Source organism: Sebastes fasciatus, chromosome 20 (genome assembly GCF_043250625.1).
Source record: "Sebastes fasciatus isolate fSebFas1 chromosome 20, fSebFas1.pri, whole genome shotgun sequence".
Lineage (NCBI taxonomy): Eukaryota > Metazoa > Chordata > Actinopteri > Perciformes > Sebastidae > Sebastes > Sebastes fasciatus.
The window spans coordinates 9337613-9352689 of record NC_133814.1 but is presented as its reverse complement, the minus strand read 5'-3'; the positions used below and the strand labels follow the sequence as shown (position 1 = coordinate 9352689).

Here is a 15077-nt window from a genome sequence, read left to right as displayed (position 1 = left end):
AGCAACCCATCCTCACTCCCAGGGCGTCAAATACCGACGCTGGGTCGGTGCCCATCGACGCACCGAGGCACCTTTTAGCGTATGTATGAGACGCACCGGGCTTTCAACTATGAAGTGATTATGTTTTGTGGCGCTACGTCACCTCTGTAGTAGGGCTGTCAATCCATTAAAATAATATTTAATCGTTATTAATTGTATGATTGTCCATAGTCAATCTCGATTAATCAAAAATTAATCTCACATTTTTTCATCCGTTCAAAATGTACAGTACCTTAGAGGGAGATTTGTCAAGTATTTAATACTCTTATTCAACATGGGAGTGGACAAATATGCTGCTTTATGCAAATGTATGTATATATTTATTATTGGAAATCAATATACAACACAAAAAAATGACATATATTGTCCAGAAACCCTCACAGGTACTGCATTTAGCATAAAAAATATGCTCAACTCATAACATGGCAAACTGAAGCCCAACAGGCAACAACAGCTGTCAGTGTGTCAGTGTGCTGACTTGACTATGACTTGCCCCAAACTGCATGTGATTATCATAAAGTGGGCATGTCTTGTAAAGAGGAGACTCGTGGGTACCCATAGAACCCATTTTCATTCACATATCTTGAGGTCAGAGGTCAAGGGACCCCTTTGAAAATGGCCATGTCAATTTTTCCTCGCCAAAGTTTAGTGTAAGTTTAGTATGCTAAGTTAGTATGATATGATTGGTGCCAATTGATTCTTTAGGTTTTCTAGTTTCATATGATGCCAGTATCTTCACTCTAGCTCTAAGTTGCGTTAATGCATTAAAGAAATTGGTGGCGTTAGCCCTAGTTTATTCATTTCGTTATTGTTGGCCTAAAAGTAGTCAAATAGCATACTGAGTCTAAAAAAACTGGTCTAGTCTAATTGCTAAACCTCTTAAATTCCCAGAAAGAAATCCGAGGATATGTCCTCAGTGTCCACAGCAGCCCTGCTAGTAATCAGCAGAAAGTCAAAGGAAAAGTCTTGGAATTGTTTACATCCATGAGCCATGATGGCAGATCAGATCATATGTCCAGGCTTTTGTGTGCGACTGTAATGGTGATAGTTGCTGTAGTGCCTTCCCACCGGGGGTGAACCTCAGGGCGCACCTCTTTTAAAAAAAGAAAACGCACACAGTCAGCCAGAACAGACAGATCCATCCATGTAATGTGTCGTTGTAAAAGCTGCAGCCAAACTGTCTCACTCTGACTGACCGATCGTGCCCTGCCACACACACACACACACACACACACACGCACATAAACACACGTCCTGTCGTTATGGCAGGTCGTAAAAAAACAGGAGACCAAACTGCAGAGTGAGGATGTGGCGGCTCTTGGCAGATGAGCGCCTTCTCCTGCTCGGTGTTTACTTTTCATGCGCCGTAGCCCGGGGATAACCTTGTGTGCGTGCGTGTGGGTGTGTGCACGTCCCTCCGCCTGTCTCTACTGACCCAAGTTTGAACCCGCTGAGAGATATCATTTTTATAACAACACACACACACACGTGGGAGGAGGACACAGAGAGAGAACAGGTCAAAGTCTTCCTCTAGATTAGGAAGAGGTTCAATCTGAAGCAGCCTGATAGGAGCTCGGAGTCAAGCGGAGGGCAGCGCCGCTACACAGAGACGTGTTAATCATCATTTCATCTCTCATAGTCAGAGGCTAGCTGCCTCATTGTTACACTGATACATCATGAAGAAGAATAATTACACGGTGCATCCACATCAGAATGATTAAAAGTGTGAATGCGTGCCAATAAAATGAACTAAACTAGATTTAACGTTGAATGGTATAGCGGTGAGGATTCATGTGTGCCTTCAAATGGGGTCATATTTCCCGGGTTCACAAGAGGAGTCCCTCTCATTTCTGAAAGATTCGAGTTCTGACATTTTTGTTGACATTGTCAGAAATGGCGGAGGCCTTGGCGGTTACATTTTCCGTAGATTTATTGTAATTTTTTTTTAGTCGTATATTGTAATGCTTCATAATTATAGGCTATAATATGTCTGAGGAAAATGCTGATATTTCCAACGACCTCATCTTTTTCCTCTGTCATTAGGCCTGTGCATTGAACTTTACTGCATTATGTTACCCACTCGCTAGCTTGCTAAAATCTTATGGTGCCTTCAAAAGGGGTCATATTTCCCGGGTTCACGAGAAGAGTCCATATGAACGCCCCCCCACCTCATTTCTGAAAGTTCGGAGTTCACGAGTTGTGACGTTTTTGTCGATGTTGTCAGAAATGGCGGAAGCCATGGAGGTTCAATTTTTCCGTAGATAATAAGTGAATGTATTGTAATTTTAGTCGTATATTGTAATTCTTCATAATTATAGCCTATAATATGCCTGAGGAAAATGCTGATATTTCATTATGCCTTTGCATTGAACTTTACTGCATTATGTTACCCACTTGCTAGCTTGCTAAAATCTTATGGTGCCTTCAATGGGGTCGTATTTCCCGTGTTCACGAGAAGAGTCCATATAAACGTTGTGTACACCTGGGGTTCTCAACCTTTTGTAACTTGAGGCCCACGTCTGATTGTCAAAATAATTCCGAGGACCACCTTCCCAAATAAATGACAAACTGGGCTATAAATATGTGTCATGCCACCGTCAGGTGTAATGATCCACATAAATATTCAGCTCACCCTCACCCACCAGTGCCTGCCTTTATGAATCCAAACTATTCAGGGGCATATTTCCTCACCACACGCTTTGGAGCTTTTACTGGTGCAGGGTTGTCTCCAAAATCACTTTTTCGTTTAAAAAAAAAAACGCTCCATTTTGTGTCACTGCATCTGTGACATATATGTCTGTAAAGGGGAGACTCGTGGGTACCCATAGAACCTATTTTCATTCACATATCTTGAGGTCAGAGGTCAAGGGACCCCTTTGAAAATGGCCATGACAGTTTTTCCCTCGCCAAAATGTAGCGTAACTTTGAAGTGTTATTCAGCCTCCTTCCTGAAAAGCTAGCATGACATGGTTGGGACCAATAGATTCCTTAGGTTTTTTTAGTTTCATACCATTCCAGTATCCTTCCTCTAGTTTTAAAACCCGCTAACCATTTGTCAGTACCTCTGCGGCCCACTAGGTGGCACTCTGAGGCCCACCAGGGGTGCCCCGGCCCAGGGGTTGAGAATAGCTGGTGTACACGATATGGTACAATATTTTCGCTTATCATGCTCTAAAAAATATAAATTTCCAAGGCCTCCGCCATTTCTGACAAACGTCAACAAACACGTCACAACTCGTGAACTCGAAGCTTTCAGAAACTTTCCACTTATCGTGAATACGACAAAGAGGGGAAAGCGTTTATATGGACTCAACTCAAAAACATGCATAAACACCACCCCCATATGAAAGGCACCAGTAAATATGAGTTTCACTTGAAGGCACCATAAGAACATTCTTACAGCCTCTTTAACCATTTGCTGAAGCAGCTGAAAATGTGCTGCTTAAAAAAAGCTTATTTCTCTAGTATTTTTGTATTATTATTTGTTTTTTTTGTTATGTGTGGTTTTTTTTGTTTGTTTGCTTTGTTGTTTTTTTAACTCTACTCTTTCTTTTTGTCATTAATATTATTGTTATTTCTTTTCTTGGTTTTGAAAGTTGAGGTTGTTTTCTCTATAGTGTACTTGATGGGTTTGTCTGTAAAGCTCATCTACTTAAAAGTTGGTTTATAGACTGTTGTAATTACAAACAGTGGATTGCATATATGAAAACAGCCTTGGAAAAAAAGGAAAAAATAAAGTATATACAAAAAAAGAAAGACTTGTTTTGCTCTTGAATGCAGCAGGCCAGCCCTGCAGGCATCATTACTACTGATCCCACACAAGCCATGGCTTAAGCCAAAGGTAATGAGCTGCCATGCTGCCAACAAAAGGGCATCTTGGTTGGGACGCTGCTCCCATTGTCTCCGGAGAGGAATCATCACCTTCTTCTTCTCCTCAGTGAAATCCTGTGTGCGTGCAACAGGAGGAGGTAGGAGGTAGGAGGTAGGGATTAAGGGAACAAATGGTGAGGCTGAAGGCAGCCCAGCAGTATACAGGCCTGGGCTGGAGGCGGGGCTCCAAACGACACCCACAATTAAAGATGAACTTTGAGTGAACTAATTTATCCGAGGGAGGAGAAAGAAGGTAACCCTGGCAGCCTATAAAAGAGCAGCATGAGCAGCCTGGAGTCTCCGTACAGAGCTGACAGAGCTTCACCTTTCTCTCTCTCGCTCTGCAACAACAACAAGACGCTGCAAGCATGGCTCTGAACACACTGCTGGCCACCTTCCTGTGCACCATCGTGCTGCCCATCCTGCTGTTCCTGGTGGCTCTGAAGCTGTGGGAGGTTTACATGATCCGAGGCAGAGACCCGAGCTGCTCCAGCCCGCTGCCACCAGGCTCCATGGGCTTACCTTTCATTGGAGAGACGCTGCAGCTCATCCTACAGGTAAAACACACTTTCACACGTGGATGCTTCAGACACTGTGAGGAAATGTGATGTGTTTTTTATTGATTTTTACCTGTTTCCATATAGGTAACTTTCAACTACAGGGTTAATTGGAGTAAATGTGCAATTTTAATTGATCATTATGAGACGCTTAATTGATTTTTTTAGAGATTTATAGGCAAGGCAAGGCAAGTTTATTTATATAGCACATTTCATACACAAAGGCAATTCAAAGTGATTACATATATAAAAGAGCACAAAGTACATAAGATAAAAAATGAATAAAATAATATAAAAGTATGAGTTTAAAGAAAAAAGGTTAAAAGGATAATAAAGACAATCAAAAGACAAGTAAAGTGCAGCATTTGATCAATTAAGAAAAGCGTCTGAGAACAGTTTGGATCAGTTATAGATAAAATGTGAATTTATCTTCTTAGTATCTAAATTTAATTTTAAACTGTATTTTTTTTTATTCACCCTATCCGTGTTTATTTACCATGCTGTGTTGGTTTGTGTGTGCTTCCATGCAGAACCTACACGGTTAACTGGAGTAAATGCGCAATTTTTAATTGACAATTATGAGACAGCTTAATTGGATTTTTTAAAGATTTATAGATAATAATGTGAATTTATCTTCTTAGTATTTAAATTTAATTTTAAACTTAAATTAATAATATACAGTGCAGGAAGAGGCAAAAAAATAAAACACTGGGCTTATCTGAAGCCTTCACCTAGAGACAAGATTAATATAAAGAAATAATATGACTACATCATAGTGATATTATGTAAACTGTGTTTATTATTCACTGTGTTTATTAACCATGCTGTCTATGTTTCTCAGAGGAGAAAGTTCCTGCGGATGAAGCGTCAGAAGTACGGTTACATCTACCGGACGCACCTCTTCGGTAACCCCACAGTGCGCGTCACCGGAGCGGAAAACGTCAGGCAGATCCTGCTGGGCGAGCACCGGCTCGTGTCCGCGCAGTGGCCCGCCTCTGTGCGCACCATCCTGGGCTCAGAAACGCTGTCCAACGTGCACGGAGCTCAACACAAGACCAAGAAAAAGGTGAGTTTTTTGGATTTAATTTGGAAACTTCAGTGATCATAGTGGACCCTTTGAGCTATCATTTGCTCAGACATTAACTTTCCAAATAACTCTTGTCTAAACAGAAGTCTACTTATTTAGATTTGATGGCATATTTATCAGCAAATATCCAGAGTTATTGTCTTGTTGCTTGCTTGATTTTGCTTATTTTATTTTATTTAAAATGTTATTTTATATTGGGGAGCACAGCAACTAACATCATTGTTGTAATTGTTTAAATTCATTAAATATAATATATAGTCTTATCAATACTGAGTCTGATAATGAATCATTGAAAGACATAGATATTTTCTTTAAAGATGTGAAAAGAAAAATCTTAGAACTTTCCACCCAATATAAATCAACTTTTTAAAAAAAGGATTTTCTAGAAATTAGTGTGAAATACTGTACATTATTACAAGAGCAGGTTACTGCACAAGAGTTGAGAAAAATCTCACTTGATTTTTAGAAATATTTGATATAAGTATTTGCACTTGAAATGGGTTGAAGTATTCTTAATTCACTGGCAGATTGTTTCACTTGCTTTAAGAAAAAATCAACTTTAAGGGCTGAATTATGGATAAATGATGAGGAGATGGTTGCAGTGCACTAAGGCAACATAATAACTCTGTCCCCATAGCTGCTAATTGAGCACTTAAGCCAAAAAGTTGTCAGTGATGACTCAGGGTGGACTATAAAACCATATGCTTCATAAATCTAACTCGTCCTCCCTCCTGCCCTTCTCCATCCAGGCAATCATGCGGGCCTTCTCCACGGAGGCTCTGGAGCTCTACATCCCTGTCATCCAGGAAGAGGTGCGGGCTGCAGTGAAGGAGTGGTTGGCCAAGGACTCATGCGTGCTGGTCTACCCGGAGATGAAGCGGCTGATGTTCCGCATCGCCATGAGGATCCTTCTGGGCTTCGAGCCGGATCAGATCAGGACGGACGAGCAGCAGCTGGTGGAAGCTTTCGAGGAAATGATCAAGAATCTGTTCTCTCTGCCCATCGACGTGCCTTTCAGCGGATTGTACAGGGTAAGAGACAAACTCTTTTTTACTCTTTAAAGATGTGGATAAAATTTCAGATCGGGGACCTGCGTAGATGTACTGCTATTAATGCAAAGTTAAAGGACCATACCATTGGTTTTACATATTACATCGTCCAACACCCCGTTGCCACACATGAAACAAATTGGCACACAAACACAGCCTTCTGAAACCATGGAGGCAAGCTAACCAACTGGATCAACAGAGATAACACAACATTAGATTCTACCCGACCTTAAAAAAATAGGGCTGTGTATTGGCAAGAATCTGGCGATACCATACGTATCATGATACAGGTGTTACGATTCAATATATTGCGATAAACTATCTGTCATTGTATAAAGAAAACACCACCACATAAATTCGGATTTAAAAAAAAAATTATGCAATCAGAACAGCGGGATCTGCATTTACATTTCTCACAGTCTCAGTAACATCCAACATCAGAGCATTACTTTGAGAGAGCACATACACGGAGAGGGTGCACATTTTTGTAAATGAAAGAAAGTATTGACTGAGTTAATCTTTGGATGTGAACTATAAATCAAAAATCGATAGTGTTTTTGAGAATCGATACAGTATCAAAATCGCGATACCTTACACCCCTACTTAAAAGCCTCGGCATATATCTCCGTGTGCAGCTGGACACGGACCACAGAGTCGTGTCCAGAAGGTAACCCTCAAGTTGTGAAAACTTGGCACTAACTGCCGTTAGTCACACCGGACGGGCCACGACTCCAATGTTTTGAATTTGGACTGCTGTTACCCATTTTAACACTCTAGCTGTCAGTTAAAGGAACAACATGTAGCACTAACAAATTAATGGAAGAAAGTGGCTACCTGTAAAGTAAATGGGCTTTCAAAAACTCTGCTATGGCCCTGTAAGTCAGAACAAGCACATCAGATGAGGCAAAGTGAATTCAGTGAATGCGAGTGAAAAATTCATCTTCTTACATTGTTTCTCCTCTCTCCTTCCTGTCCTCCAGGGTCTGAAGGCGAGGAACTTCATCCACTCCAAGATAGAGGAGAACATCAAGAAGAAGCTGCAGGAGTCAGACAAGGAGCCCAAACACAGAGACGCTCTGCAGCAGCTCATCGACAGCAGCAAGAAGAACGGGGAACCGTTCAGCATGCAGGTACTGACATCATCACATCACGTCTACTCTAGTCCAACTGCTTCTCTTCTATCCTTCTTCTTATAAGCCATGAATGAGGAGCCTGAACTAATTCTTCTGCCTCTCTACATTTTGTGTTTCCAGGCCATGAAGGAGTCTGCTACAGAGCTGCTGTTTGGGGGCCACGAGACCACGGCCAGCACAGCCACCTCCCTGGTCATGTTCCTGGGCCTGAACCCTGAAGTTGTGGATAAACTGAGGCAGGAACTGATGGACAAGGTAATTACACTGTGCAACTTAAGTTCTAGAAATTGTTGTTTCAACACCTTTGCAGTGGCTGCTGCAATGAACATTCAACATAATCTGGTGCAACTTTGAATCTAATCCAAAAAAGGCTTTCAACCCCATCTCATGGTCTTCATTGGCAAGTTTAGTTTAGTTAAGTTTGCTCAGACTCAAACTCTAGCTGCTGGGGAAGACCATGAGATACAGTGTAAACCATTGTGGGGAAAAGCTATTAAGGGGACTATGAGTGTCCTTAAGCATCTTAGCGATTTGGGGGAAAGTGCCTCCCAATATCTACTAGGGCTGTGTATTGCCAAGAATCTGACGAATACGATACGTATGACGATACAGGGGTTACGATTCAATATATTATAATGTATCGCGATACTGTAAGCAACGCGATAATTGCGATTTTTTTTTTTTTCTTTAAATATATTTTTAGGAAAGCATCATGGTATAAAGAACACACCACCATATGTATAAAAAGTTGACTTTCTTTATGCAATCAGTCCCTGTAACATCCAACTTTGAGAGGGTGCATATCCTTCCCAATGAAAAAAAATATTGACTGAGTCAATCTCTGCATGTAAACTATTAATAAAAAATCGATACAGCATTTTTGACCGTATCACAAAACATGATATTGCGATATTCAATATTTTCAATATTTTCTTACACCCCTAATATCTACTGTAATATAGTTCCTATATTACATTACACAGTAGGGTTAGTATACTTGCCATAAAGATAGTAATCCACACTGAGGCGTGCTCATTAAAGTTGATGAGTTGCAAGATCATGTTAAACTCTGATCAGGAGCCAGATCATGAAGCCAGGTCAGATGGAACAGTGCAGAGTTTCTTAATTTACTGTCTAAACTGGGCTTGTCTGAACTTGGAAGGTCAGCAGGGCTAACAAGCTTAACGTATAGTAAATACAGTCCTCCGCTTCTCCTCATATGTACACTATTTGTCTGTCTTCAGGAGGAGCATGGGATGGACCTCCACAGTCTGAACATCGAGTCCTTGGAGCAGTTGAAATACACCGGCTGCGTCATTAAAGAGACTCTGAGGATCAACCCTCCAGTTCCTGGAGGCTTCAGAGTGGCCCTCAAGACTTTCGAACTCAATGTAAGTTAACAAAGATCGAACTAAATGGATTGATTGAAACGACCTGTGTCAAACTGTCTGCTTACTGATCATTTACCTTCACCATTTCAGGGTTACCAAATCCCCAAAGGATGGAACGTCATCTACAGCATCTGTGACACCCATGATGTGGCTGAGATCTTCCCCAACAAGGAAGACTTCCAGCCGGAGCGCTTCATGACCAAACCCTTGGCCGACTCCTCCAGGTTCCAGTACATCCCGTTCGGAGGGGGCTCCAGGATGTGTGTGGGGAAAGAGTTTGCGAAGGTCCTTCTGAAGATCTTCCTGGTGGAAGTGGTCACAAAGTGTCACTGGACTCTTTTAAACGGCCCACCCACCATGAAAACAGGACCTACTGTCTATCCTACAGACAATCTGCCAACCAAGTTTACCAGCTATGTATAAAAATGATACCGAGATGACGAGGGGTAGAGTGAAATATGAGGTTTCACAGATGTCTCAAATCATCTGTGATTTACCTCCCAATTCACAATACAGTATAATTAAGCTACTTGGGCTCTAAAGAATCCGATCAAAGGCCACATTGAACAGTATGTTTGTAATTCAGATCTTTTGGGGCTTGTGTCAATGTGCATTTTTTTGACATCACGTAAATTGTACATATTGTAGATGACTTAAGAACGTATTTTACATTTTATATTATGATGTTAATACATTGGATTTGTATAAATTATATATATATTATGTTTTGTTTGAGCAAACTAAACGAGAGGCACTATACACAGACATGGAACACTTTAATCAGCTCAGAGGTGTATCTATAGGAATTATGTACATATGTAATGTAGAGTCTGTTTATATAACTTTTGTATCTTACCCCAACTTATTTAAGTGACTTATGTTATATTGTATGGGCTTTTTATTTAATAAAACTGTTATGAGGAGAATCTTTGTTTTTTGTCATTTCATTTAAATTATTTCTAAATATTTTTTAATACTTTAATTTGTCAATACATATCTTTGATAACTTTCCATTCTGTTATTTAAACAGTGTGACACAATTTTTTTTATCAATTTTTATCTTTCCCCTACAGATAACACCGTGCATACATAAACTTCTTATTACAATTTCATGTATATTACTTAAAACATCTTCATCAAACATGATCCATTTAATATTTCATATAATATCATTTTAGTCAATTACTTTTTGCTAAATTTAAACAAGGCCTATCTTTTTTCCAACAACTTTTTGTTATTTTTTTGAGTGCTGTATTTATCAGGATCCAAAAAAGATATAATTCCTCTTTTTGTAGGCTTTTGGGATGTGTTCCCAGAAGTATATTGTATTTTTCTAAGTGCCGCGCTTTCCCCAATATCTGTTATACTATGTGTAATATATCTGACCGGCAGGTTTGAATTTTTTTTTACATTTTTTTAACATTTTTAGAGAGCGTTATAGGTGTTAATAGTGTGTTTTAAAGTGTTTATCACTCTGGGCAGAGCCAGGCTAGCCGTTTCCCCCTGCTTCCAGTCATTATGCTAAGCTACGCTAACCACGTCCGGACTACAGCTCCGTTCTTAACACACAGACATGAAATATATCCCATTTCTCATCTCACTCTTAGAAAAAGAAAACAAATATGTATATTTAATATAATATTTATTTTAAACCTGCAGTGCTGGTCTTGTATACTGTACTCTTACATTTAGTTCCAGAGAACCTGACTTGTAAACTTGTATTAAAATTGTTAATAAATAGGTTTCTGCAGCATATGTTGATCTGCAATCACAACTTTCATCATAGCACACTATTTAATAAACAGAATATAATGAAAACAAAAGGTTTAATGAAGTTGTTAAAGGTAACGAGCAGCTCTCTATGGTTTATTTGACAACCCCAGGTAAAGTTTTGCTGATGACAGTTCGTGTATTTTACTCTGTAAACACAGAGGATGGGTGGTCCTGACACACACACACACACATTCCATTATCCTTACAGAATCAATAAGTTGTGCGGAGAAAAAGGAAAATAGGAGAGAAATCTGGTATCCATAGAAGGAGGGAAAGCAAAGCAGAGGGCTGATGACCCTGGCAGATGAGCAGACAGAGGGTGAAACAGAGTTCATACTGATCAGTTCAGTTTCAGGGCACTGAACCAGTATAGACCTTCAGTGGAACCGTGGAAGTAGGCCAGTAGCACGGGTACATGTTTACTGCAGGGTCACAGATAACAATCTCACATTTAGGACAACAAACAGTCAGTTCAAGTCAAGCCAATTTTATTTGTATAGCCCAAATCACGAATTTGTCTCAGAGGGCTTTACAATCTGTACAGGATACGACACCCTCTGTCCTTTACAGTACGACCCTCTCATCGGATGAGGGAAAACTTAATCCAAAAAAAACTCTTTTAACAGCGAAAAAAATGGAAGAACTCTCAGGAAGAGCAACAGAGGAGGGATCCCCCTTCCAGGATGGACAGACGTCCAATAGATGTCGTGTGTACAGAGTAACAGCATAATTAAAATACAACATAGACAATCCATATGACAAAAAATAATACATATAATGTGAACATATGTGAGAAGGTGGATCCAGGAGGATGTCAAGCAGCTTCCTGGCGTCGCCAAACAGATAGTGCTAGAGCAACACAACTCTATGAGAGCCGGCTGTCAATCACTCGCAAACTCCGACCAAACGGTCAAACTGATCAAATATGAATCAATATTCTGTTACTGTAATGCCTATTTCTCTCCTCAAATGTTTTCAGAATCATCTTGTAGTGTACTGTTTGGCTGTAAAATGAGAAAGTTTGTGACGTGGCAGCCGTTGTGAAATCTGTTGAAGGAACGCCAAGTTTTGGTCACATGACCAGAGCACAGCCAATAGGAACACTCTCTCTCTCTCTCTGAAATGACCTGTGATTGGTCAAAGTCTCCCGTCACAGGCTAGATTTTTTAAAGCCTGAAAACAGAGCCATGAGGAGTTGCAGAAGTCTAGTTTTCTCTCAGAACACTTGAATTACAATATGCTGAAAGGTTATTATGGAATTTTTGCCCAATGATGCCAAAACTATTCTGCCTACTGCAGGTTTAAAGCTACAGTGGGTAGAAAAATGGAGCAAATATGATTACAAAAAGTTTATTTTTATAAAACGGTCGCTATATCCTGACAGTAGTGCATGAGACAGTTAATCTGGAAAAAAAATTCAACATCACCCGTAGTCTGACCCCATTCACTGGTCGTGTTTAACTGTTTAACAGTAATGAAAGTGTGGAAACAGTGGGAACATTGTGGAGCACATTGTAGAACAAAATGACTCCTGTGACAATGCAGGAACATAAATAATCTCTGATTACCTGATTTCTCCAAGTTATTTAGAAGTACGTAAATGCACGGATTGACAGTCAACGTTCTAAAGTGTTGTCGGTCTAATCAGCAACACGAAACATCTTGACCGCATGTATTTGTAACACGTTGTAAAAGTCTTCACTTCGCCTGGTAAATGAGAGCCAGTGTTTGTGCAGGCTAATGGCAGCTTTACTGGCAGATGTGCTTTGGCCTCTTTCACAAGTTGTTTCTCTTTTCTGGTGCCCTTCTGATTTACACCCACTCCACGGCGACTTCTTAGCATTGTACTGTTGTCCCTGGCCCTTGTTTATTACTGTGCTACTTGTGATTATTGGATCCACAAATGCTGAACTGTTGTACTTATTGTAAGTCACCGTTGATAAGAGTTTCAGCTTAATGGCCAAATTGTAATAGTAAATTTCCGCTGACACCTTTATGTCCGGCCATCCTATCCCCGCTAGTCCAGCCCTCGAACGATGTGAATGAACTTCTCTGAACTTTGCCTCCTCTCCTCATTCTAAAGAGCGTCTGCTTCCCTCCATTGTTCACCATCACCCAGTGGAGACAAAACTTTGCACGGCCAAGGCCATTTTCGTCTAAATTTGTGACCATTGTAGTGAATTTACAACGCAGTGTTGAAAGAGGTTTGAAACTAGCTTGCTTTCAATTAGATCCTCAGGCCTGAACATGGTCCAGAGTAAATCATTGTAATAGCTACAGAAGTGGTGTTATTGAAGGCAACACTTTTATGCACCCAACCACTTTGTTGCCATGAACAGTGCATGAGAGAGGTGAGGGGTGGAGGCGGGAGGAAGCAGACCACCACAGAAATGAAAGGAGAGGGAAAAGGAGAACAAAATGTGGTCTGATTTCCAATGTTTTGTTTGTGTTTGGTTTCAACATTTTAAATGTGCAACCCTATCTCCTACAAAATTACACTCTCATACAACTAAACTGCATTCTCGTTTTGAGGGAAACATTTTTTTTACCATTATTTCGGTCATAGTTTTAAACATGTGGTTAATGCTGTGAATTAAAAAGAAAACAAAACTACTTGGTTAGGGTTAGGAAAACATCATGGTTTGGCTTAAAATAAGTACGTTTGATTTACGGATGTAAATTAAAATAAGTGAACGTTTTGGTTCGTTTTGAGTTTTGGTTTTGCATGGGAAACAGCGGTCTCCTGGGTGAAAGTCCACCAATCCACCCAACCCGACCTCCTCCCTGTGCGAGCTTCCGTAGACTATGATTAGAAACATAATTGTGATACATCAAAAACGAACGGAATCCGGGAGAAAATACATTCCCTCGAAACGTGATTGACAATGCAGTTTCGTTGTATGGGGACGTAATTTTTAGGAGACCAGGCTGCCATGTGACATTGTGAATTGTAAACTACAGTATATATGTGTTTTTAAGGGTACATACAGTAGATGGATGGATGAAACCATTACTGCATGTTAACTCTACCTTTGTCTATTAGCGGTGTAAGAAAATTTCGCAAATTTCGCAAATATCAAATATCGCGATATTTTGTTTTGTGATACTGTATCGATTCTCATAAACACTGTATCGGTTTTTGACTAATAGTTTACATGCAAAGATCCGTCAATACCTTATTTAATTTGCAGATAGATGCATCGTCTCAAAGTAGTGCTATGATGTTGGATGTTACAGGGACTGTGATAAATGCAAATGCAGATCCCACTGTTCTGATTGCATGAAAAAAGTACTTTTATTTTATTTTACTTTATGGTGGTGTGTTCTTTATACTATGACAATTTTCCTAAAAAAATATTTTAAAAATCGCAATATATCGCCTTGCTTACAGTATCGCAATATATTGCGATATATTGAATCGTAACCCTTGTATCATGATAAATATCGTATTGCCAGATTCTTTCCAATACACAGCTCTACTATCTATGCTTTTACTCCAGATCCTTCTAGGGATGTCTAACATTTAGAAAACTATGCCTGTGTACCATTTTACCCAAAGTAAAATTAGATTTCATCTCTTTGCATTCACTACAGTGGATGGTAATTTACACAGAAAAACAGCTTCCGCTGACATTTATTTTTTCATATTTCAAATTTACAAGGGGCATTTTGCACTCTGACCAGGGCCTAAAAATCGAACAAATGGTCAGCAGAAGAAGGAAATAATCCTATCAAATGAAAGTCCCTTGTCTTAATGCTATCATGTGTGCTTAATCAGGATGTACTTTAACTACAATGGGCAGCTATTTGGTCTGATGACCAAGGTCATTTAGAGTCAATCGGCTTATAGAGTCTGTGCTGGCGGAGTCAATGTAAGTCAATGGGAGTGTTAATTCCTCAAAGTGCGTTTGCACAGCGTCTGCTGGCCCCTCGGCCCCTGCTGGGGACCCATATGAGTGCCCAATAAGAGATGCTAATGGCGTCGTTAGCATGGCTGTTGGTGGCTCACTGTGATTATTCATAATTTGAGTGACTGTTGACAAGTTCAGCAGGTCAGATAGAGTTCAGCACCCTGGGAGAGAGGTGCTTATTACATCAACACTTCTTTATCACACAAGCACTCTGATCAAGGTTTACCTACTGCTGTTTGTGCTGAAATGCCTTAAATGTGAAAGAGG

At 40.1% G+C, this 15077-nt stretch overlaps 1 protein-coding gene across 1 annotated transcript; it reads left to right on the top strand.

Annotated features, from left to right (window-relative positions):
• Positions 1-4163: 4163 nt before the first annotated feature.
• On the top strand, positions 4164-10052 carry cyp26a1 (cytochrome P450, family 26, subfamily A, polypeptide 1). The gene is made up of 7 exons (XM_074620204.1): positions 4164-4466; positions 5308-5532; positions 6303-6584; positions 7583-7732; positions 7856-7990; positions 8980-9126; positions 9217-10052. The coding sequence occupies exons 1-7, from the start codon at positions 4278-4280 to the stop codon at positions 9547-9549; spliced, it is 1461 nt and encodes a 486-aa protein (XP_074476305.1). The 5' UTR covers positions 4164-4277; the 3' UTR covers positions 9550-10052.
• The last annotated feature ends 5025 nt before the right edge of the window (positions 10053-15077 follow it).